Genomic DNA, 23858 nt, shown 5'->3' with positions numbered 1-23858 from the left:
TGGTTGTTAAAACTGCTGAGATCTAAATCTCTGCTACAAAGTTTTGGGACCTGTTAGCCTGAGCTCCTTCAGCACTCCTGAATGTCGGCAAGAGTCAGAAACCCAAACTTGACACAGCTGTAAAAACACACTGAGAGTCTGTGGCCTCAGCAAATTCTACTGGTGCAGGCATATTTCAGATATAAATTTTACTCTGCTGTCCCTAGTACTAATGAAGTCAGTCTCTTTTGGTGGGTTTGCAGCCAGGTGTGTCCAGTTCTGTGGCTAACCAGTGCTCTTTACTTAATTTTTCCACTAGTGACATTTCTATCAAACTTTAAAAACAAACAGAAAAATTGGCTTGATGCAATGGCTCCAAGTGTTAATAGTAACATTAGGCTGGGTAAAAGACTTCCTTTGGATCCTGCTTTGCCATAGATCTCCACCTCGTGGCTTGCAGGGAATGGATTTGCACTGTGCAAGCTGGCAGCTGCCTCATCAGTTTGCAAAGGGAATTCTCTCAGGACTGGACATTGCTGCTGTTTTCTCCCTGAGGGAGTTCTGGAGCCACCTGAGAATTAACCTGGTTGATATCAGTATTGTGCTTTAGTAAAAGTGTGGATTTAAAAGTTGCGATAAAAGTTTAAGTGTGTTTTAATACCCTTAGATGAAGCTGCAGAGTTGATGGGAAGGACATGTGGGTATTCCCTGGAACAGGATTTCAGCTGATAACAGGGCAGGAGATAAGAGGGTTAAATAAATAAATAAATAAATAATAGACTTTCAACCACTCAAAAAATCCCAACCCTAAAAAACCTCCACACCCCTTCTCCCTCCTCCAAGCACCCCACACTAATACTTTTGGGTACAAACCCTGTGGTGTCTCAGGAAGATCCACCAGGCTTTATTCCAATACTTGTAACTGGTTGCAGGCTCACTTTACCTGCCTTGGTCGTGGTTGTGGTGGTGCCATTCTGCTGCTGAAATGAATTAAAATTGTTTTCAGTACAAAATGACAATCCCTTTTATAATTAATAAATGTTCTTAAAGCTGCAAATTCATTTTATAATAAATAAATGTTCTAAAAGAGATAGGACTAGGAGGGGCTGTCCAGCCCAGTGTGCCAAACCTGTTTTAATTTGTCATAATCTCACTTTCCTGTTTTCCCACCAGACCACTTAGACTCCTACCCCCTTTTTTTTCCAGGAACACATCTAGGTGTCTTTTGAATTCGTTTATTGGCTCTGCTGTGTGTAGCACAATACAGCCTTTGTTACACTTTTAGCTGGAGCTGTGTATACCCAGTGACCCATAATTTGCTCTCAATTACACTCATGTACATCTGAAGTAACAGCATCAGAATCAATACATGTAACTGAGAGCTGAAATTGGCTCTGGGAACTTGAGCACTATTTTCTGTCTTGATACTTTTTTCATAATTAGAAAATTTCAGTTGATTAAAAATGCTTATTTACCTTACAGGAGCTACAGAATTTCCTAAACTCAGTTTCATTCTGTTTAAGTTATTCTTACTGTGGAGAACAAAAAGTTTGAGCCTTGTGAATAAAGACTGAGAAAGCATGGTCAGGGTGAGACCAGCAAGTTGTAGAATGGCTTTAGAGGATGAGAGGACAGGGTGTAAAATGGAGACAATTTTGAAATAATGAATTGAAGTGGGAAGCTGCTGTCCTGGGATGTCCAGAGGTCCTCTCCAGGCCTGCTCTAAAATCTGATGGGAAGTCATGGAGTCAGTTTTGGAGTGAAACTACATTTTTGAGAGAGAATGGGGCAGGAGGAAAGTGGGTGCAGTATTTTGGGGCTGGAGTGGGGAGTTGGGATGAAGGGAATGTACTGAAAAAAAACATTGCAGAGAAAGTATTGATTTTGTTTGAGGAAATGGACTGGGATATGAGACAGAGGATAGTGTTCAGTACAGTTGAAAAAGGTTTTTAAATACCTATAAAACTAAAGAAGAGAAGTTTGAGTTTTAAATTATCTATGTATATTTTGAAATGCTTTACTAGGACATTTTAAGGAGAAAAATGTTATGATTTTTGATGACCAGTTGGAATATATAAAATTTCACCAGTTTCTAGTTCCCTTTAAAAACAACAAAGAAACTAAACCCTTGCCAGAGTAGTGAGATAGAAAATTGTTCTGTGTAGTTTTTGTGGCATTTTTAAAATAGGATACCAGACATTGTATGATTAGTTTTACCTGAAGTTATTGTTTCAAGAACATCACCAAAAAAAGTTCATCAACCCTTGATCTTTTCTCAAAGAGCTTGAAAGTTCACACTAAGTTTCCAGTACTTTGTCATTTCATGGATGAATAATAGTAGGTACTTTTCCAGAGGAAATTCAGTAAATTTGATTCTGGAAATCTTAATAACTTAAATATGCAGGATAGTGCATGTGCATGGAATGTTACCTTGAATTATCTCAGCTGTGAGGATGTCTGGAACAAACTGAAATGATACAAATGTAGCTTTACCAGCACATGGAGCTTTGAAATATGGATCTCTCTCTCAAGTTGTTTGTTATGCAGTTGTTCTAGAGACAGCATCTGTGGAACCAGCACACCTGGCTGAAATGTTTGGGCCATGCTGAGGATACTTGGTATTGAAATCAATGTATAATAATAAATGCTTGGGTTCTCTTCAGACGGCCTGCCCCAGTTTTCTGGCATAAAAAAATCAATTCTGGCACAAAAAAATCAATTTAAATTTCCCAGATGTGTTGGATCCTGTTACTGTAAGGTGGTGTTGTTGGCATGTTCTCTGCCTTGCTTGAGTGCCTGCAGGAATTACACTGGAAGCTGCCTTGTGGCACCTTTTCTAGAGATACCTTTTTTTCAGAATTATGTATTTTTCAGTGTTATATTACTCTATGTCTGTTATATAGGTAAGGTTCTTCCCCCAGAAGGTGCTTTCAAGCTCCTCTATAAAAACAGAAATAATACCAAGACCAGAGTCAGTTCTAAATTGAGCCAAACAAACCATTGAGAGCTGCTCTGTTGTTCCCATACATTTTAATCACATTGTTGCTTGTGCTTTTCTCTGCAGATGGAAAGTCACTGATATCTTCTTCCACTTCAGGACTGACTCTTGTATTTTATTGCTGGAGCTTTGTTTATTTTTTGCTTCCATTTTCTGAGTCCTCTGGCCCGTTTTATCCATTTACAGAACTGGCAGCTCTTTGAAACTTTTTTTGACTGCCTTTGCTAACTGCTCCCACAGGAGAAGAAAAGATAATGATCAGGAAGTGCAAGTGCAATCCCTTCAGTAATCCCAGTGCCTGCTGCCACACTTGCTGACTCCTCTGGTTTCTTTTACAGCCCTACTAAAACCACAGCACAGGATACTTCTGTACAATCTAGGGAAACTGAGGTGCTTTGCTGTTTTCCATTCTGGTCTGGGAATCTTAATGGATTCTATTCCTTTTTCTGTCCTCAGTCTTTCTCTTCTCTTCCCGGTCTTACTCAGCACTTGCTTTGTCTCTGTTAATTAGTTAATTCCGATTACACTGCCATAAGAAACTGAATGTTTTAATTTTTTTCAAAGGTCAGGAAATAATGCCAAAGCTTAAAATACCAACATATCTAATCTTGGAGATCTCTCTTCGTTGGTAGCAAAGTGTTCATCATGTTGATTTTCAAGTTAGTCAGGAAGCCCTGTGGCCAGGAGGGTAAATGCACACAAAAGGGACAATTTTATGGCTGGGCTGTCATGGATGGGAGATGGGGTCACTGCAGTCTTGGTCTGTAATGTGAAATGAGCAGCCCTGGTCTGAGTGGGTTTTCACAAGGCTTGGGCATGAGAAGGGCCTGGCAGGGAGCACAAGGCAGGCCTGTGGGTGAGCAGGGGTTTTAGGGGGTTCCCCTGAGCTCTGGAGTCACTTGTCTCATTGATGCTGAGTACCAGCAGTTCTCTTTGGAGGTGCTGTTTGAAGACTTCATTCTTTAAAAGTGGGGAAGTGTCAGAGCCCCTGTAATTGGTAGACATACAGGACTAAAGCCCCAGAAGACAAAGCCAGGTACCAAGAGCTTAAAAATGATGTGTCTACTTGAGAGCACCCTAAATTTACACTTTTGTATTTCCTGTTCTATTATGCACTTGCAGGAGGGAAGATAACCTATATATAGGTTTAATCCGTGTTATTCAGGAAACTGTGTAAGGAAAAATCCTTGCCCGTGTTTTTAGGATCTTCTGGAAGTTTATTTATTCACAGCAGCATCGAATCTGAATGAAATGCAGAAGTAAGATGGAAAACTCACAATATCTTACCCTGCAGCCTTTTCATGGTTTGCTTTCCTCCTTTGCCTTTTACTTGAGGGCAGAACTAGGGTAGAGAAATAATTTTTGTTCTCTTCTGAAAGGTTACAGTAATAAAGAAACTCTTGTTAACATCAGAGTATATGGCAGGCAGGAGTTTTCACAGTCTGGCATTGTTTATTTTACCAGCAATTTGGAACCTTCTGCACTCTTAAAATATTGGCAAGAAAATATTTAACTGTTAACTGTTCTGTGGCCTGTGTGTGTTTGAAGCCCTGGGGAGGAGGAATGCTTGGGGAAATCGGGTTTTTCTCAGCTTATGATTGAAACCAGAAGGTGCAGAATATTGGTAGAAGGTGAAAGCAATGTGACTTCAAATTAGAATTTTACCCAAATGTGGAACTGATGGGAGAATGTCAAACAGGTCACGTACGAGCAGGGCCCTGCCAGGAGAGGCTGATGGAGCAAACACAAATCAGCCAGACTGCCAGGCATACAGAAATGAATTTGAAAAGGTGATAGTAATTGTGAGTATTTGTATTTATCCTGGCCTCTGTCACTGGATGAAGGTTGTAGCAGTAAGGATTAGGCTGGTTAATTGCTGACTAATTGTGTGGACTCTGCAATTATCACTCCATTTGAAATGAAACAAACATTTTTTGGACAGTTTTTTTAGGAGAGGAGATGGGTGCCTTGCTGTTCCCTTCCAACAGAAGCTTGTCTTGGTCCCAAATTCTGGAGAAAAATTTTTTTTTAATGTTCTTAAGTATTTTTCCCCTAGGGGAGGATGACCTATTTGGTATGAGCAGGATCATTTTTACTCATATTGCTACATAAAATGTAACCTCTTCCCATGAGGGTATTAAAGGCTATGGTAAGGGCGCAGGCTTTTTAATAGCACTAGCACTTTTCAGGTGAAATTCCTGCCAAGTCAGCAAAGTGACCTGAGTCTGGTGTCCAGGATCATCTAATGAGCTGTGCCTGTCCTGCTGGAAGTCAGGGCAGGAAAGAACAGAGACCCAGAGAGGAGAGATACCAGCAGTATCTGCAAAGGTCAGCAAAAAATGGACAAAGCTGAACATGCTCAGAGCTCCTGCTGCTGTCAGATGAAGATCCAGTGTGTGCTGTGGCTGCCAATGACCAGAGATAGTTGGGATAAAGGACAAGAAGCAGAACTGTGGGTCAGTTCCTTCTGGTACATTCTCCTGGCATTCACTAACGAGTAACCCGAGAGCTGCACAGGGATCACTGACAGGAATCCTCCAGGAATGTGCAGCCTTTGTTGCCTCTTGCATAATTTTTGCTCTTTAATGCCCTGTGGCAGTGACTCCTGCCACTTAAATGTGTTGCATGAGAAAACACTTATATTTTAAAATATTATTTTGTCATTTTCATTAGATTCTTTACTACATCTTTTTTAATGAGAAACAGTGGACAGTAATTCCTTGTTTATCTCCTTGATACCAGTCATGACTTTGCCTCTCCATCATCTCTTCTTCCTCACTTCATCCTGAAGAGTTTCCTGAGTGTTTGCTCCTATGTGTCATCATGTCATCATGGTCTTTTCTGTGTGTTTTCTACTACTTTTAGATTTGTTCAGAGATCAAAAGGTGACAATTATGCACACCATTTTATATGCAGTACATTATGGATTTATGCAGAATAGGGTTCCTCTTTTGGTTTATATTCCTCTCATAACAATTCCTAAAATTTATGTATCTTTTTCTTCACTATTGAATTGTTCAACTTAATTTTTTTCTCTCAAAGATCCATTTCAAAACTGTAGCTGCCAAATGTGTGCATGTTGTTAAATAGGTTTTATGGACTTTTTTTTTAAATACCTACTACAAGTACCTTTATCAGCATTGAATATTACTGGTCATAATTATCTGTGATTTTTATTTTCATCTACTGTATTTTCTACTAATTTGTACTTATCTGTTTCTGCTGAAAGACTTTTCAGAATGAATGCCACCTTTCCTGTCTCTCTGGTAATGTTAGCTAAGATGTTTAATTTGTTTTAGTACTTTATGATCCCTGGAATTTTGTTGCTTTTGACTTTTATTAAGTTATCAGAAGCCTTTCTGTATGGGTGGATCACGTCTGGAAGATGATGGACTGGGAGTGTCCAAGGCCAGGGTGGACAGGGCTTGGAGCAGCCTGCTCTGGTGGAAGGTAGGGGGTATAATGGATGGGCTTGAAGGTCCCTTCTTCCAACCCAAACCAGTCTGGGATCGTTCTCTGACTCTCAAAATCCTGAGTGCTGTGAGAAGGTGATGGAGCAATGAGTGTTCCCTGCCTGATCCTGTGGAAAGACTGGGCCAGCAGATGCAGCCAGCAGGAGGCAGGGGTCCCCACAGGAGGAGATGGATCTCCTCGGGGGTACAGACCAGGGTGCTTCTTGCTGAAGCACATTGTGAGTGCAGAGAGTTCCCTGCACAAGCTGCTGGACATGGAGACCTTTTGGAGGTTACTCTCCAAACAAATAGCAAGAGTTGGGAGGTATCCTTAGCTGAAATTAGTTGGGAGAATCTTTGGAGGAGTATATATCAGCTTTTCTAGGGTTTGGCCTTTTCTCAGGGGTTCTGGCTGCTGTGCAAGGCAGGATACCCTGGTAGGTGGCCCCTTGGTCTGGTCAGTGTTCCTGGTGTGTGGCACTTCCTGACAGGCCCTGGGGTTTGTCTCAGTGAGAGCTGGAGCTTTACAGGAACTCTGTGAGTGCTCATGGTGCACATTTACCTTAATGATTTATCTGCCTTTGCTACTGTCTTCTCCAGGTGCTTCTTTCAAACTTGGTTCTGAAATTTCCCTTAGCAGCTGATCAGGCTGAATTCCTGATTCTGGTGTGTTCAGAAACACATTGGTTAGCTTTAGGCTTTTAGCAACTAGGTATTTCAGGAGACATTACAAGAAAATCCTTTGACAACTGCTCACCTTACAGAGAATCAGCACAACTTGACAGAGCCCAGCAATTTGACCTCTTCTCCCTGATCCTTCTCTTGAGAGGTTATCAGTGAGCTCTGCCAGCCACGTTCTGCAGGGAAGCAGGAATTTGGAGTAAGCCACTGAATACAGTTCAGATTGTGCTGTGATCTGCTCTGCATCTGTAATTCTTACCATGGCAGTGCTTCCAAATTAATAAACTGCACGATGGGAACAAACCTCATTTTCTGGGTAGCAGAAAGGTAGGGGTGAGCATCTGCTTTTGCTGAAAGATGTAGGTAATGTTGTATAACTTATTGATGATTGCACAATTGTTGTGAAGGTAGAGCATGCACAACTTTTTCCATTAACATGTTGTATTTTATGGATTGAAGATTTTGGCAGGAGCTGGTTCTGCCACACCCCAACATTTACCTTTTGTCTAGGTTAAAAGAATATTGGGGTAGGTTATCTCTGAATATTGAAGATTATTCTCTGAAGTTAATGATTATGGAGGTGTATTACAAAATTACTTCTAATTAAAAAATAGAGAATTTATCAGAAGAGTTGATATTTAAAACATACAGGACTCAAGCTGTGGCTAATTACAAGCAGTGATCTGCTTTGCAGACAAAGTAGCAGAGCAGTTAATAAAAGGCTCAAAAATTGAAGATTGGAAAAAAAATTTCTTTAATATCTTTGTCATTTCACAAGTATGCGCCTGAAGGAGCTGGCTGTTATGGCTCCTTGCTACAGGAATCTTCCTAATCTTTTTTATTAATTTAATATTTTTTATTCTAGCTACAGTCTCAGTCATGTTAAAATTACTGTCCTGCAAGCAGTAGTGATGTTACAGGATGAAATAAAAGGGCTGTGTTTGCCCATTTAAGGTCATGTGTGTTTTAAAACAGTGTTTTGAGCAAACACTCAAAAAGCCCATATATAACTGCAAGCGCTTCTATATTATTTATAAATAACATAAACCATATTACAAGTAATTCTGTCCTATTCCAACTTGAGCGAGGAGGCATTAAAAAGCCTAAATATTTCTGGAGTGGCATTTTTTACCATGGAAGTTTGGTCCTGTATCTCCTTGAGGAACTTTTGCTGATATTCCTGCTCCAGCAGTCAGAAGTGAGTGAGAGTGGCTGAAGTTTATGGCAGTGGGGCTGCAGAAGCCCCCAGAGTGGACTCAGCCGTGACAAGATGAGTGCACTCAGACCTGTGGAACTTGTTTTGCACAAGGCATGGATTAATTTGTACTCTGTCAGCATAAACCACTGCTTTGCTGTTGCAACTTTGCCCACTCCAGGAGGGTGCTGCTGGTGTGGGGTGACACCTGGAAGAGCCCAGTCCTGGTTTGAAGAGATGACTCTGCTGGCACATCCATGCTGTACAGGTACAGGAGCAAACACATTGTACAGAATAAATCCTGCTATTTATTCCAGCAGGATTGGTATAATGAGAATGAGGGGGTGGAAGCCCAAGCCAGAAAATTCAAATATGAAATGAGATACACATGTTCAACTGTGAGGGTGATATGCTTTAGCCAAACACAACTTAGTGAGCTTAGTACAGGGGGAACTCGGTGAAATGTAATGGTCTGTGATATGCAGAGGGTCAGGTTCTATGATCTAATCATTTCTTCTGGCTGAAATCTCTTCATAAAAAAGTCTAGTTCAAGCATAACTTGCAGCCTAAAGAGAGGAATTGCTGCCTGGAATTCAATGACTAGTGCTTGTACAAGGCAGTTAGAAGTGCCCCTTCTGGCTTTATAGTCTATGGAAGGATTAATGTGTTAAAGTAGCTTAAGGGTGCAACACATGCTGGCAAAAGCTGAAGCAGAAAGAAACTCCTGTTGCAGTGCAGCCCATGGCCATCCCAGCTGGGGCAGTGACACTGCCAGGGATCCCCTGTCCTGCTCTGAGGGGATGGGCTGCACCTCAGCCCCTGGGCTGGGGGCTCTGAGCAGGCAGAGCACATCAGAGCCCACAGAATTGTTAAGATTGGGAAACATCATCCAGATCATGCAGTCCCCATCAGTCAGTGTAACAGCACCTCCATGTTCACCATTAAACCATGTCCTCAACTGCCTCATCCACACAATTTTTGAACCAGGGATGGTGACTCCACCACTGCCCTGGGCAGCCTGTGCCAGTCTTTTAAAAGTCTTTCTGTTGTTTCTTTTCCCTCATGTCCAATCTAAACCTCTCCTGGCACAACTTGAGGCTGTTCCTCTTGCCCTGTCGTTTGTTACCTTCCAGTCTGTGCACACTGATTCTGCTCTGCACCATGAGCCAAAGCAAGTGGGACGGAGGAGGAGGAGGAGGAGATTCATCTCCAGAGGAAGCTCTTGGTCCTTCAGAGGACACTGACATGGACAAATTCCAGAGCAGCATTCCCTTTAAACACCATGGCCACATGTTAGGTCTTTTGCTACGTGTCCAGCAGGACAGGAGAGCACTGTGCTCTTACTTCCCTAGAAATCTTGTTAGAATACAAAACCTTCTGTGAGACTTTGCTGCGGAGTCACCCTCAGCACGTGGCTGTTGGATGATGCACATGAACTCCCTGAGGCTGAAGATGGTTTTTTCACTGTGACATGGAAAATCCAGCAGCTGCTTGCTGCAGTTGTCCCACAGGCAGAACAGAAAGGCTCCCACAGAAAGGCTCACTGAGCCTTTCAGAGAGCAGTTGTGACCTGTAGCAGGGAGATAATGTTAGCTGTACATTTCCTTGTTTCAGAGGTCTTGTAAAGGTGAGATGTGTGCCAAAAATGGGTTCCTTGTTTTGAACTAACACAGTCCTGTGTCACTCAGCCCATAAATCTGTCCAGTGGCAGCTCTGCACTGGGCTGCTCCAAGGAAGGCAAAGGGGCAAGGTCCCAAGAAGAGCTCCAGATGTTACTGATTTTTTCCTTGTTATTAGCAATTACTCACTTGGAATTCTCTAGCAGTTTTTCTTCTTAATAACAAACTGTGGAACAGTCAGCAGAATCACAATCAACCAGATCCTGAAACTTGCCAGTGGCAAGAACTTGTACAAGCTTTGAAAGAGGAAGCACTTCCAGCAAAGACTGCTTTGGAATTGCTCATTTTTCTTGATTTATAAAGAAGGATTTTTTTTCCTTCAGTATTTCTACTTGACTGATGCCAGTTGTATTCTTCAGAAACTGCAATATTTCTTTAAATATCATTTCATTGCATAAAATACAGGTCCATCCCCAAACTCAGATTTTTTATCTGAAACTGTCTTTTAAGATGTATTTATTGCCATATTTGTTTAACTTGCTTATCTCCTTCATCAGTCTGTTTCTTGCTAACCTAAAGCTGCTGCTCTTTGGTTTTAGTAGGGAAAGCTGCTTCCCCAGGGATGTATAGTCCAGGACTTGTCTCTGTAATGGGACTATTTGTTTTCTTTGCCCCTTGCAGTTGCCTGCTGTAACATTTGTAGTATGTGTTAAGTAATCCTTGAGGTAACATTTTTATTATGTCATAAAAAGTGCGTGGCAAATATATAATAACTCATGGAATTTGTTTGTTTAAAATGGAAGGATAATTTATTGAGTGTGTTACATGAGACCTGCTCCCCCTTATTAGAGCTGTAGAAGTGCAGCTTATTTAGAAGTATGTTCTATTGAGAAAAACCACGATCTCTGACATGCATAGAAGGTTTGAGCATGGTTGGGTAGAAATGACATCATAGTTTATGTACTCAATAAAAATTTAATTAAGTCATTACAGAAGTTGCAGTCATCATTTAACCCTCTGATTTCTTATGTTTAGTTCTTTTTTTAAACATTCAGTAATAACCAGTCTCCAAATCTTGATAGCCTATAAAATATCTGCATGAATTTTAATAGTTTATATTAATGGAAAAATATGAGTAACTGACATAAAAGGAATTTTCCTTGTGTTTGCACTATGTGCATTGCTATAAAAATCGACAGATGAAAAAAGACAGTGGTTTAAGGGAAGAGTATATGAACTGGAAATTTGTTCACTTGACAGAAACTAACTCATATTTTGATAGAAAAGCTGTTGTGTAATTGCCAAGGTGAATACTCATAAGGATACTGAGAGAGGATTCAGGACAAGGGGTTCCCAGTGTGGTGGATGTGCTGGGCTGGTTGTGAATCCTGTCTTTGCAGAGTGCAGTGTCACACCTGAGTGTCCTGCTGGTGTGCAGGGCTTATTGGCCTTGTCTTTTGTACTTCTGGAGCACATGAGAGCTGTAGAAAAGAAATGCCTTGTGTCTCTTGGATCCCTCATGGGAGTCAGTACAAAGAAGAAGCTTTACCAAAGTGTAGCTGGGCCCTTGGGAGAGGAACTGCATCACTTTGTTGGCAGAGGTAAAGAGCAGAGGCAAGAGGGACAGGCAGTGTGGGTGAGGGAGATGCACAGGAGGCATTTCAGCCATCCCTCTGCACCCAGCAGTTGGTCCAGTCCCATTTTAAGCTGACATGGGGTCAGTTCTCACACCAATGGGTGGCTTAGGCCAATCCAGCAAATACTGAAGCAATTACTAAATTTAGTTAAAGGTCAGTGTGGAACTTGGACTGAGTCACACTTAGAGCATGGGGGAAGTTGCTGTGTCATCACAGACTCTGAAAGAAGTTTAATCATAGTCAAAAACTTGTGAGTCTGAGCTGCTAGAGATGCTGGGGAGGCAGAATTCATGTTCTTGCTGGCTGAGAGTCAGTCTGGACAGTGCAGGAGGAGCAGTGGCAGGGTGGTGTCTCTGTCTTTAGCATTCCTGTACTTCCACTGTAGTAGCACATGCATCCCTGCAGTCTGTGCTTTGGGGACAAAAAAACAGTGAAAAATCTTTGAATTTCTATGGATGGATGAAGGTGTGGAGTAGCTGCTCAGTAGCTGACTACAGAGGGGTCCCCATGCTCTTGGACTGTGCTGCCACTGCAAGGGCAGCCTTGCCTCACACTCCCCCAGCAGCATTTTCTCTCCCCTCCTGCAGCTGGAGGCAGAGCTGTGGGCTGGGATGCTCCTGCCAGTTGTGAGCTGGGTAACACCAACCTCAGCTGTGTCAGAACTGGTGGAGCTGTGTCAGGGGGGTTCCAGAGGGACTCACTCCTGCTTGCAGCCAAATCTCACTCAGGTGGGCTGGGGCACTGGTGGCTCTTTGTCCACTCACAGTGAAACTGGGAATATTTTCTCCTCACCTCTTCCTTAAAGCCTCTACTGATGGTTTTCTGGTTTGTTTTTCAGATTAATTCTACTGTTCTAAAAGAAGAGTTGAAAAGGATGGCAGAAAATTTCTATGCAGCTCTGTTTGGATACGATGAGGTAAGAAGGCTGTTTTCAGGGAATGTACAACAAGTAAACCATCTAATTCCTGAACACAGAATAGTCCAGGTGGGGAAAACATTCACTGCCCATTTCTTTGGAGAAATATTACATTAGGGAAGCAGCCTTGGATGAAAATTCTTAGAAGAAAACTGCACAGGGCATATGGATTTAAACCATGGGTGTGGAAGGTAGGGTGTTCTTTCTGCTGCTTCACCATCCCTTACTGGCCACCCCTAAGTCATTTCCTCCCTCTGAATCCTGCTGTACTCAGCTGTACTTTGAAAGCAAAGAGAGGATTTATAGAATATTTATAGGGAGTCTATGCAAGAATATTTACAGGCAGTACCTAATAAGGCAGGGAGGCAAAAGCACCACTCTGCACAAGTGTCTGCAGGACCTTCAAGAGGAAAATACAATTACATTGGGGTTTTTTTTCTCTTGTGAGTGTTGCTCTTCAGATGCTCTTATTCACGTCATGATACTGGTTTTTTGCTCAGTGATTTGCATTATTATTATATTGTGAATGTAACCTCAGAGAGTTGTGGACAGTGTTACACATGCAAGGTTTAATCTAGTTTTAAGTATAACCAGGATGTGTCTGCTTGTGTTATGTTGACATTCTTTTTGGGAACAAAATGTTTGCTTTGATTAAAGACAAATGTTGACTTTTTAAATTTTTAACCGAATATTTTAAAGGCTTTTGCCTTTGGTAAATGTGTCAGCAGAAGACAGGAGTTATGAGCCTGTGGTGACAACACTACGTAATCTAAAAAGACAATAAAAATTCAAGAGAATTTGGAGAAAAAACATTAATGGATGTGGTTCTTTTATAAACCAAAACTAAAATTTGATTTTACTGGAAAAATCTAGATAGTTCTTGATGAGCAGGATTTCTCTCTCATTTAGAATGAAAACTAAAAAGCAAAGAAAAACAGCAAACTCCAGACTACAGTTCTGCAACATTGGATTAATTATCCTTTAATTTTTCTTTTTAAAGTGTCGTAGGCTTCACACATTCCCATGAGGTGGTGCTGCCTTCTCTGTAAGATCACCATTTTTATAGTAAAGATTTCATAACATAGAAATGCAGTTATCAACTCTGACGTTAGGAATACCCTGACCCAGGTTTTTTCCAAATTAACTTGCCAGAAAATTGGTTACAGACTGCTCTGTAAATTAATTTAAGGCCAGGGCTGTTTTTCCATTCTGGGAAAGAGTGATGTTGCTGCCTTTCCATGTGCAGAGCCCACGGCAGCTGCGGGCTCTGGGACAGGTGCCGTGGCCAGGGGCCAAGTGCACCAGTGGGGGTGTCTCGTGTTCAGACCTTCTTCACGTGCAGTTTTTAATCCCCCTGTGTCCTTCCCTTTAGGGAATCCTGTGTGATGATCGTGTTCTGGCATCAGCTCTGTGGAGAAACCTTTTGAACAGGAACTGTGAGGACCCTCGGCACCTGGAGCTGCTCGTGGAGTACGTGCGCAAGCAGGTGCGGCCCCGCTCTGCTCTGCTCGGGGAGCTCCCTCCCACTGCTTCCCCGTGCAGCTCCTTCTCACCATAAACCTCATTCTTATAGTCAGTGATCATTTCTAAGAAAAGAAAAATCTGAAAACTGGATATTTATTACAGAGTCATGGAATGTCCTGAGCTTGGAGGGACCCCCAGGATCAGCCAGGGCAGCCCCAGCCCTGCACAGACACCCCAACAGCCCCACCCTGGGCACCCCTGGCAGCTCCTGGAGCTCTGGCAGCCTCGGGGCCGTGCCCATTCCCTGGGGAGCCTGGGCAGTGCAAGCACCCTCTGGGGAAGAGCCTTTCCCTGGTGTCCAGCCTGAGCCTGCCTGGCACAGCTCCAGCCACACCCTGGTTCCTGTCCCTGGTCACCAGAGAGAACAGGTCATTGCTGCAGTTTGATGACAAATGGCTGCAGAGAAATTAATGGAATATTGAAGGCAGTCCTGCTCAGCTATTCTGGACCTGTGCTACAGACTGGCTTGACAAAATGTGCCAGAAATAGGCTGCAAATTTGTTGTAGAATTGTTACCAGTGTTAGAGAGTTGGGATTCTCCTCATAGTGAAATAGCACAAAGAGCTTCAAAGTCTCTTGGTGACCTTTGAGGAAAAGAAACAAACGAGTTTGTTTTCCAGAATTATTTCTGATTCTTTCAGTTATTACCTGGAGGAGACAGCACTGAGTAGTGTTTGTCCTCTCAGCCCTGAGGAGTTTTGTGAACCAGATCTCTAGGAAATGTTGGTGGGATAAAATCCATGTGGGCACCAAAGAAAGAGGTTATGGAGTCAAAGTGGAGGGTGTTGGACAGGAAATTGAAGACCAGAACTTTCACAACATCATTCTCTGTAATGTTTCCAATACCATATTCAGGATCAGATAGAGGTATGGAGAGACAGCATTATAAATTTGTGTCTGAGAAAATGGGAAATAAAGGGCTGAGCTTCCTAAGGGACTGAGGACACTTTGGGAATGCCAGAGAGTTCTCAGGAGGGACTGGCTTAATTAAATGCTGAAGGTTGCTGATGCTCAGTGGTGAAGCTGTAGGAAAGCTTGCTGGGGACAAGCACATATAAAACGTATGTAATTTGGGATCATTTCTTGCCAGATGGGGAATTTGTTGTACTTCTGGATATTCAAGCAAAGGATAGGTCTGAAGCAATCAGCAGTTGAATAGGAAAGAGTGATCAGGCAGGAAAATGTGGCACATTGTGGAGGAATGAGCACAGGTTCTGTGCAGACAGATCATTCCTGCAGACAAGTGGTGCACTTGAGGAAAACATTCCCAGCTTTGCATAGGCACCAGTGAGCTCTGAACTGTTACCACACAGGAATGAGGCCTTGAGTTCCATTATAAAAATGTCAGTTCAGCACTCCATAGTGTTTAAAAAATGTAAAACAAATCCTCAGAACTACTGGGAATGAAATAGAGGATAAAATTCTGCTGTGGTGCCAGTTTTACATGTCTGGTACCATTGTGAGCTGGAATAATGTGTCTGGTTTGGGTGCTGACCACCAGAACAGTTACCTGAAGAAGGCTCAGACAGGAGCACTAAGGGTGACAGTGAAACTGCTCCTTTTTTAGCAATGAATAAAATCCCCAGCACAAAAAAGAATGGGAGAAAAAATGGGAGACATCTCTAGGAAATCCTGAAGGCATGTGAAACGTGAGGAAGGAAAGGTATTGAGGGACACAGGAATGTGGGGACAGAGCATTGGCACAGTTGATTGGGATGCTGCAATTGCACATGGGGTTCCAAAGCCACTGGCAAGATTTATGGAAGAAAAGTTTGCCCAGGGCTATTAAATCCACAGCCACTTCAGACTCAAAATTTGTGAATGAACAGATTCTGAGAGGGAGGGAAAATGAACAAGGAAAAGAGCATTGTGTGCTGTGTTTAAGTCCTCCTGGGGAAGTGGCTGGTGGTGACTGTCAGGAACAGGACATTGTGCTTAGGTGGCTTCCCAGTGTGACCCTCTGTGACCATGGGCCGTTCATTCCCCTGTTGAGAAACTCCTTGCCCAATTATCCTTTGTTTCTATAACATTGTGTACCAGGTTGTCCCCAGTTTCTTGTGGGTCCTGTCTTTAACAGTGGCTATTAGTGGGTGCCAGAGGAGAACATACTGACAGCACAGCATGTACTGTGCCCCTGGTCAGCTCTCCCAGCCTTCCTGAGCTAATGGTGCTGGGATTGTCTTTGACTCATCCTTGAAAGACTATTTTTTCCTATTTCCCAAATCTAGGGTGACCAGTGGCAGCAAGTTGACCCTCTGCTATATGATGAGAGGGTTTTTTTTTTTTTAATTTGCCTATATTACACTCTAAAATTACAATAGATCCCAACTATCTTGCTCAGAGAGGTTGTGGATGCCCCATCCCTGGAAGTGTTCAAGGCCAAGCTGGACAGGGCTTGGAGCAACCTGGGATAGTGGAAGGTGTTCCTGATGGGCTTTAAGGTCCCTTCCAACCCAAACCATTCAGGGAATTCTTCTGTTGGGAGGATGAGCATTCATTGCATGTTCACCTTTTCCAGCTCGTGTGCTTTGATGTGATAAATCCCAGGTGTTCCCTCCTGCTCAGGCCATTTTTCTGTGGCTGAAGCCTCGGCTGTGTGCAGGGTGGGAGCTCTCCATGGGGCTCTGCCCTGGGCAGTGTTCCCTGCAGGAACCACCAGGAGGATGAAGTGACTCACTGCAGCTTTGCTGGCTCCTCTTTGCTCTGTTGCCAAACCTTCAGAGGAGGCATCAGTGACGCAGGTGACTCCAGAGGATCTGCAGATTCTTATCCTGGCCTTACCAGTCGGAAGTGACCGTTTTAGGTCCACCTCACCCAAATGGCAGAGTAGGCTGAAATGTCCCTGTTGTGCTGCTTTTTGGAGCGAGGTGTGTGTGTGTAGCTGCTGAGGGAGCTGCCTGGGCCGTGGGCACGTGGCAGTGACTGGCTGTGCTTGCAGGTGCAGCACCTGGACGCGCTGAGCGGGGAGGATCTGCTGCTCACGGGCGAGGTGAGCTGGCGGCCGCTGGTGGAGAGCAACGCCCGCAGCATCCTCAAGCCCCTGTCCCCCGTGTACAACGATGAAGGACTCTGAGATCCACGTGCCAGGACAGCTTGGGGAAGCGTGGCTGCAATGGGACTGGGCTGAGGCTGCGTGGTTGGGAAGAACAGTTTGCTGTTGGAAGGAAAACATTTCATTAGCTCTCCCATCCGTGGTGCCTCGGTAGCCTCCTGAGCAGCCGTACTCCTGAATCTTCACCTGCAAATAAATGCTCATTGTTTTAAGAACCTCTGTCCGTTTTATGGACCCGAGTGGCCCTTGCTGACATGGACAGAGCTGCCTTCTGCCTTTAGGAAACCAGGTATTCACCATGATGTAGAGTTCTCTCAAAAAGACATTTCTGTCCCTTGCCTTGTTTAAAGAGCTGCTACTCAGAGACACAGTGGTGTCCTCTGCTCCCTGAATGGTTGTGATTGTAAATGTGAGCTTCGCATACTTAGATATTAAGTATATATTTTAAGTATCTGATGCCAAGATGTAATGGTCCATCTTTGCATTAGTGGAGTTAAGAATTGCTTTAACATTCTGAAGGGTTTTCTGTGAAAATCCCTTTTAGGAACTCTCCGCTTTGTTGCACAAGGGTGAGAGAATGCAAAGAATAATGCACAGTCCCCAGCAATCCTCTGTGACTTTGGCTGTCTGAGGGAGATTAAAGCCCCAGTTCTGGCTGGGCTGGCACTAAAAGCTGCCCCAGAACCTGATGTTCAGTCTGCCTTGCTGATACTTCCACATTCTTTGTAGAATTGTCTTCTAGGAACTCCTTTATGAAAAGAACATCCCTGTGTGTCCCTGGGACAGGACTCTGCCATCCTCCATCCCCTGCGGCAGCGGTCCAGGGGTTTTAGCAAGATCCTTCAACACCAGTGAAAACTTTCTATGGCTGTGCAGGCAAATGGTGCCAACACAGCAATTAGGGGAGCAGGAGCTGCACTGATGAGATCAGCAGAGGCTGAGGTGCTCTGTGTGGGTGGATGGTTCACCAGGCTGTTTCCAGGTCAGTGGCAAAAAGAGTTTTTATTTCTCTCCTGTCCAAAATCTGAGTCAATAATAAATGTCAGTCTGGGTTAAATTGCTGTGTGTTTGTTTTCTGTGCCATGTGTGCTTTTGATAAGAATAAACCCTATAAAATCAGGACTTATTCCTAATAAAAGTATTAAGCAAAAGTAGAAGGTGATAATCCTTAATTTATGAATTTAATCCTTAATTTGTGACTCCTTAGTCTGGTGAAAGTGAAACTGTGCCTGGTTGTGACTATTCTTCCTTCTCAAGTTGCTTTCTTTGTGCGTGTGTGTTGGGGAATATTTGCCATCCCTTCCCTGTGTAAAAAGCAGTGGGATGCAGCACAGAGGCTCCCAAACACTGACTTGTGGGGTTGTTTTAAAATCTTCTTTTAGGGAGCCTTCTGTGTATAAAAAAGTGTGTTTTTTTTTTTTTCCAGAACGAGCTTCCTCAGTTTAACTTGTTATAAAATGAGGCATGTAAAGAGCCCCTCTCTCTGTGTGAGGTGTATCCCTTCTCTGTGAAAACATTACAGCCCAAACAACTTGCTTGCAGTTTATTTAAGATGCTTTTGTTGAAAGCTGAGCTAAGCAGAGAAACCTCTTATGTGTGAAGTATTATACAGTGTGTGTGAGATAATAACACCTTGTAATTCATTACAGCTGGCTTGTATTTACATAAAAGAAGGCTGAGCTGTGTAGGAATTTGCTGATTAATTTATTTTTAATGAGAGTGAAGTATACCAAGTACCAAAATAAACTTTACTTTGTGTATCTTACTGCTCCTGAAATAGGTGGAAAAATTAATGGTAGATATTTTGGCTCAAAACTACATACATTAATTCATATACAAAACAGTTATTTAAACTTTAACCCCTTTCCTGCTGTGTAATTTAAACCTGAGCTCATGTTCTCCATGCCATGGGAACAGGGGCTGGGAGCACAGCACCATCGAGGCTGGAGAGCTCTGGAGTCCTTGGGCTGGCCTGGAGGGGAGGACAGCTCTGAGCTCTGAATGTGGGACAGCGTGTGGTCAAGCTGAACCTCCCCTGTGTTTATGGGCAGGAGACTCCACAAGTGATGGTGCCAGATTGGAGTCATTGGCATCTGCCCCTGCACCTTTTATTAGGGTGAGGATGAAGGGCTGTAATCACAGCTCTGCCTGGCCATGAAATGCCCTCACGCCCGCTGGAAGGGCTGAGCCAGCACAGGGCTGTGCTTGGGCGTGTGGGGCCTGGGGAGAAAACAAGGCAGATACTGTCTCTGAGCTAAAAGGGTAATTTGTTACAGAGGCAAAATCCACTGGAGGCTACACGGGACCAGGGGAGACTTTGTTTCCCAGTCATAAGTTACCCAGAGCCAGGATCCTACAGTATTAAATTGGAGATCAGAAGAAATCCTTCCCTGTGAGGGTGGGCAGGCCCTGGCACAGGTGCCCAGAGCAGCTGTGGCTGCCCCTGGATCCCTGGCAGTGCCCAAGGCTGGGTTGGATGGGGCTGGAGCAGCCTGGGACAGTGTGAGGTGTCCCTGCCATGGCAGGGGTGAAGTGAGATGAACTTTGAATTTCCTTCCAACCCAAACCATTCTGGGATTTTAATGTGACCCCTGTTGCTCTCAAGAGGTGAAGAAAGGTGAGCTGGAGAGCCATTGCCTGTATCTTATTTAAGACAGAATGAAAGAAAATCCATTCCCAGTAGCAAAATCTGCCCTCTGCAGTGTTCCAGCAGGTGAGTGATTCCTATGCACAGCTCTGCTTCCAGGGCAGCAGAACAGAGGGGGTTAAAACAAACATTGTAAAGCTCATCTTTTCCTATTTTCAAAGTTTTCCAGAGGGAGTGGTTGAAGGTGTTTCACTTACGGACAGTTCTTTGTTTATGCTGTTGGGTTTTTGGAAAGTGGTCTCAGACCATCAGCTTAGAGGCACTTACTGTATCTAAATGAACATATCATGTGAATTTTTTCTGGAAGGAGCCATCACCATCCAGCCTGATCTCCTGTCCCACAGACAGCATTTGGACATCACTTAGGATTCCAAAGGACTTCAGCTTTTCCAGGTATCTTAAAATGAAGAGACATGAACCCCTAGGAATCATTCATGATTTCAGCTGGATCCTGGGTTGCTCCCTGTGGGTAGAAGGATCAGCACTCACTGTCTTCTCTTCTGTTTTGCACCATGGGAGAGTAGGAGCATGTTTTGCCTCTCAGGGTCAAACTTGGGAAGTCTCTTGCTTTAGGCTGGTATTTTTGAGATGTTTTGGAGTAGGGGGAGTCATCTGATACTCTTCAATGCCCCCTCTCTGTTTTAGGTGGTTAAATGTTTTCCTGTGTCACCTTGGCTGCTGTGCTCACACCACCTTTGGATGTTGAACTGTTTTCTCCTGCATCTTCAAAGTGCTGCAGTGCAGAGAGCACAGCCACCCTCCATGATCTCCACACTCCTGGGCTGTTGCCACTTCCCAGATTTGTGACTCCCATCCCCACCTTGCACAGGATGATGTTTTCAGCCGTGTCTCTGCCCCACCAAGCCCTAGGTCAGAACTGCTGCTCCTGGCCTGGCAGTCAGAATTAACCACTGTCCTGTCTCCCTGCCCACGCCTCAGCAAATGTGGGAAACAGAAACTGGACACAGAACAAGAACCAGAGCTAAGAACCAGAGCTGTAAATGAGATGAATGTAGAGTAGGTGATGTGCAAGCTTGGTCCCTGTGACCTGTGCCACTGCCACTGCCTGGCACCACTCTGAGGAGCAGTGGGCGCCATGCCCTACCCTGTGACCCACTTGTGTTTTCCACCTTCTCCTACTTGTTGGAGAATGGTTTAATCCTGGTGGTTGCCTGCATCCCAGGAACATGCTGAAGTCCTGCTTGAGCATTTGGAGAGGTTTGCTGATCCCCTCTCCAGGGGTGCTGAATGAGGCATTGAGCTCCAAGCTGCACTGGGTGCTGCCTTCCTTCCAGGAAGAGAAAAGTCCCACTGTAGGGAATTGTGTTTAAGTTAATACATAGCTAGAACTGCTGTGTCTTCCTAATTCTTCTGCTGAGAGCTGTGGCACAAATGCAGTGGTTATTTCAGGCCCCAGTGTGGGGTTTGGTCGTGGCCACAGCCTTGTGCACAAGCATTTTTCTTGGCTGATGCTGGTGGCAGCTAATTTAGAATTATAGAATCATGGAACACTGACCTGGAAGGCACCCACCAGGATCACTGAGTCCAGCTCCTGCCTGTGCACAGGACCCCAGGAATCCCACCCTGTGCCTGAGAGCATTGTCCAGGGTTCCAGGTGGAAGCTTCTCTGTATGGGTTCCTCCCCTCCCCATCTGCCTCTTCACATCTGCCCTGCTTTTTCTGATCTCTGTTGTCTCCCTGATTACTGAACTCTAATCAAGGCTTCTTTGCTCTTTTCTCTGCAAGAAGCTGTGATGAACCTGTGTCCTGTCCTTCTCACTGACCTGCACTGTGTCCAGCTCTCCCAGGCTGGGGGCACACCTGTCCCAGCTCTCTGGGTGACGATGTCCCTGTGCCCCTGGAACAGGATCAGCATCTTTGGGCACTTTGTGTCTGCACAGCCTGGCCCTCAGCATGTTGTGAAGGTCTGAGAAGGCAAGGAGAGGGCAGCAGCTTATGTGAGAGCCTGGGAAAGCTGGCAAGGACATAGGAGAGACCCTGAGGCTCAGCAGGGGTGACCAGTGGGCTCTGCTGCTTACACAGTGCCTGCCCCTCCTCTGCCTGCAGAGGGACTGTCACCTGTGGGTGCCATGGGCTGCCCGGCCTCCTCCACCCTGAGGGTGCAGTGAGTGTTAACAATCCTGTGATCCTTCCCAGACTCCTCTGGTGAGGGTTTTTTGACCACTGCCCCTTCTTCAGGCGCCCAGGGCTGCCCTGTGCATCCTACGTGTGTCTTCCTGAAGTTGCTGAACATGTTGAGGGAGTGCTTGTTTTGCTTACAGTCATTCAACCTGCTGGGCAGCTTGCTCTGTTCATTTGTGGCACAGAAGAGATGGCTGGGCCTCATCCTTCCCCTGGGAATGCAGAGCTCACATGGGAGTGATTCCACCATTTGCTCACATGGGAGTGATTCCACCTTCTGCTGTTACATCTCTGTGGCTGCTCCGATGTGATTTGCTGGGAGCAGCAGTTCAGGTCAAGTGGCAATAGAACTGTCAGAGGGACCTGGGGCAGATTAGTGGAAACACTCCCAAATACTGCCTTCAATTTTTTTAATCTTTCAGGGAGCTTTCTGTGTATTAAAAAAAAAAAAAGGCATTTTGTTATTTTTTTCCCAAGGCAAACTTCCTCATTTTAACTTGTCATGTAAAGAGCAACATCTGTAACCAGCAACATCTTCTGTCCTGCTGTTGCTGTCTGGTGCAGGTGTGTTCACCTGGGAGGGCCCTGCTCAAGCTGCTGAGCCTGGATCCTGCTGGGAGCTGCTGCAGCTCCTCCAGAGGTGAGAGCTCCCTCGTGCTCATTGCAGAACTGAGGAATCCTGTGCACTCAGAGCCTTCATTAATGACTGCATCACATGAGCTGGGATCCTTCATGCCTCATCCCACCTGCCAGCTCCCAGGCTGCTCCACATCCTGTCAAAACCAGGCATCTTAGGCAGATTTACTCAATGTGCCACATCCTTCCCTGTGCACCCTCTTCCTGCTGGTAGCCAGAGCCAGTGATATTACAACACCCAGTTCTGTCTCTGTGGATTCCCTTTGGAAGGAGACACAGAAGGGGTGTCTGGAAGTGCTTTTCCCATGTTCAGGACGGGGCAGTAGCTGAAGGAAGCAGCTCTGTGTCCCTCTCCTGGCAGCTGTGCATCAGCCCCCTGGGCAGCTCAGGGCTGCACCACAGCAGCTCCATGGACTCACGTTGGCTTCCCTGCATGGCACAGGGTGTGGAGACCTTGGGGCTGCAAAGGGACAGAACCTCTGTGCTGGGCACACCCCTGGGCAGGGGCAGCAGGGCTGGGGGGTCCCTGCCTCCCCTGACATCCTTTGTGTTGGATCATTTGGCCTCTGGCTGGCAGCTGGTGTCCAGTGCCCCTCTTCAGCTGTGCCAGTGTGAGGCTGCCTCTCCCCTGACTTGAGAGGGTCTTAACAAATGAATGGTAAAGATGAAACACGGAATTCATGTCCTGCCACTGTGCTTGGATTGTGTAACACCATGGTTGGGAATGTTGGACAAGAAATGGGGAGATTTGACTTTGCTCTGTGGATTCAGTGCTGACAGAGCTCAGTGCAGGAACTAAAATTGGGACTTGTCTCATCCAGCTGTGCTGGCTGAGTGCATCTGGCCAGTGAATTCTGCAGTGGAGCACTGCTGTGCAGTGCCTTCCAGAAATGCTGGTACAGCACCGAGGAGCACCCTGATTATTTTGAGATGGAAGATTGGGTTTCAGTCTGAAATAGAGGGGGGAAAAAAGCAAATCTGGCTTCTTGTGTTGCCGGGTGAGTGCTCTCCAAGATCTATCAGGAAACAGACTGGCAGGCTGCCTCCATGTGTGCGTGAAGAGGAAGCAGCAGGTACATTCTGTGGAGAGCCCAGGCAAGGTGTTTGTGTTTGCTGAGCTCCAAGAACATCTGTGGGATGGAAGAATGAAGTATTGCCTAATGCTTGGCTGAGCTCAGTTATCAGCCAGAGCAGAGCTGCCCAGGGACATGGACTTGGCAGTGGCACTTGGGGCGTGCGTTCAGCCAGAGGGAATTTTCCCCTTGTCCTTCTCTGTTGATTGCAGAAGGTGTGTAGACAAGACTTCCAGATAAGATCCCAGGTTTTAGCTGGCAAAAATGGGCTGATGAGATTCCCACATCCTGTGTTGGCCAATCAGCC

At 44.9% G+C, this 23858-nt stretch overlaps 1 protein-coding gene across 1 annotated transcript in view; it reads left to right on the top strand.

The window, feature by feature from the left end:
* LOC131090559 (ubiquinol-cytochrome-c reductase complex assembly factor 1) overlaps positions 1–18818 on the top strand; it is a 46977-nt gene extending 28159 nt beyond the window's left edge. The window contains exons 8-10 of the mRNA XM_058035999.1: positions 12400–12477; positions 13850–13963; positions 16940–18818. Coding sequence (XP_057891982.1) covers positions 12400–12477; positions 13850–13963; positions 16940–17074 — 327 coding nt within the window. The 3' untranslated portion in view covers positions 17075–18818. The remainder of the gene's footprint in view (positions 1–12399; positions 12478–13849; positions 13964–16939) is intronic.
* The last annotated feature ends 5040 nt before the right edge of the window (positions 18819–23858 follow it).

This window comes from Melospiza georgiana, chromosome 17 (assembly GCF_028018845.1).
Source record: "Melospiza georgiana isolate bMelGeo1 chromosome 17, bMelGeo1.pri, whole genome shotgun sequence".
NCBI classification, from domain to species: domain Eukaryota; kingdom Metazoa; phylum Chordata; class Aves; order Passeriformes; family Passerellidae; genus Melospiza; species Melospiza georgiana.
This window is presented reverse-complemented; position numbering and strand designations above follow the sequence as displayed.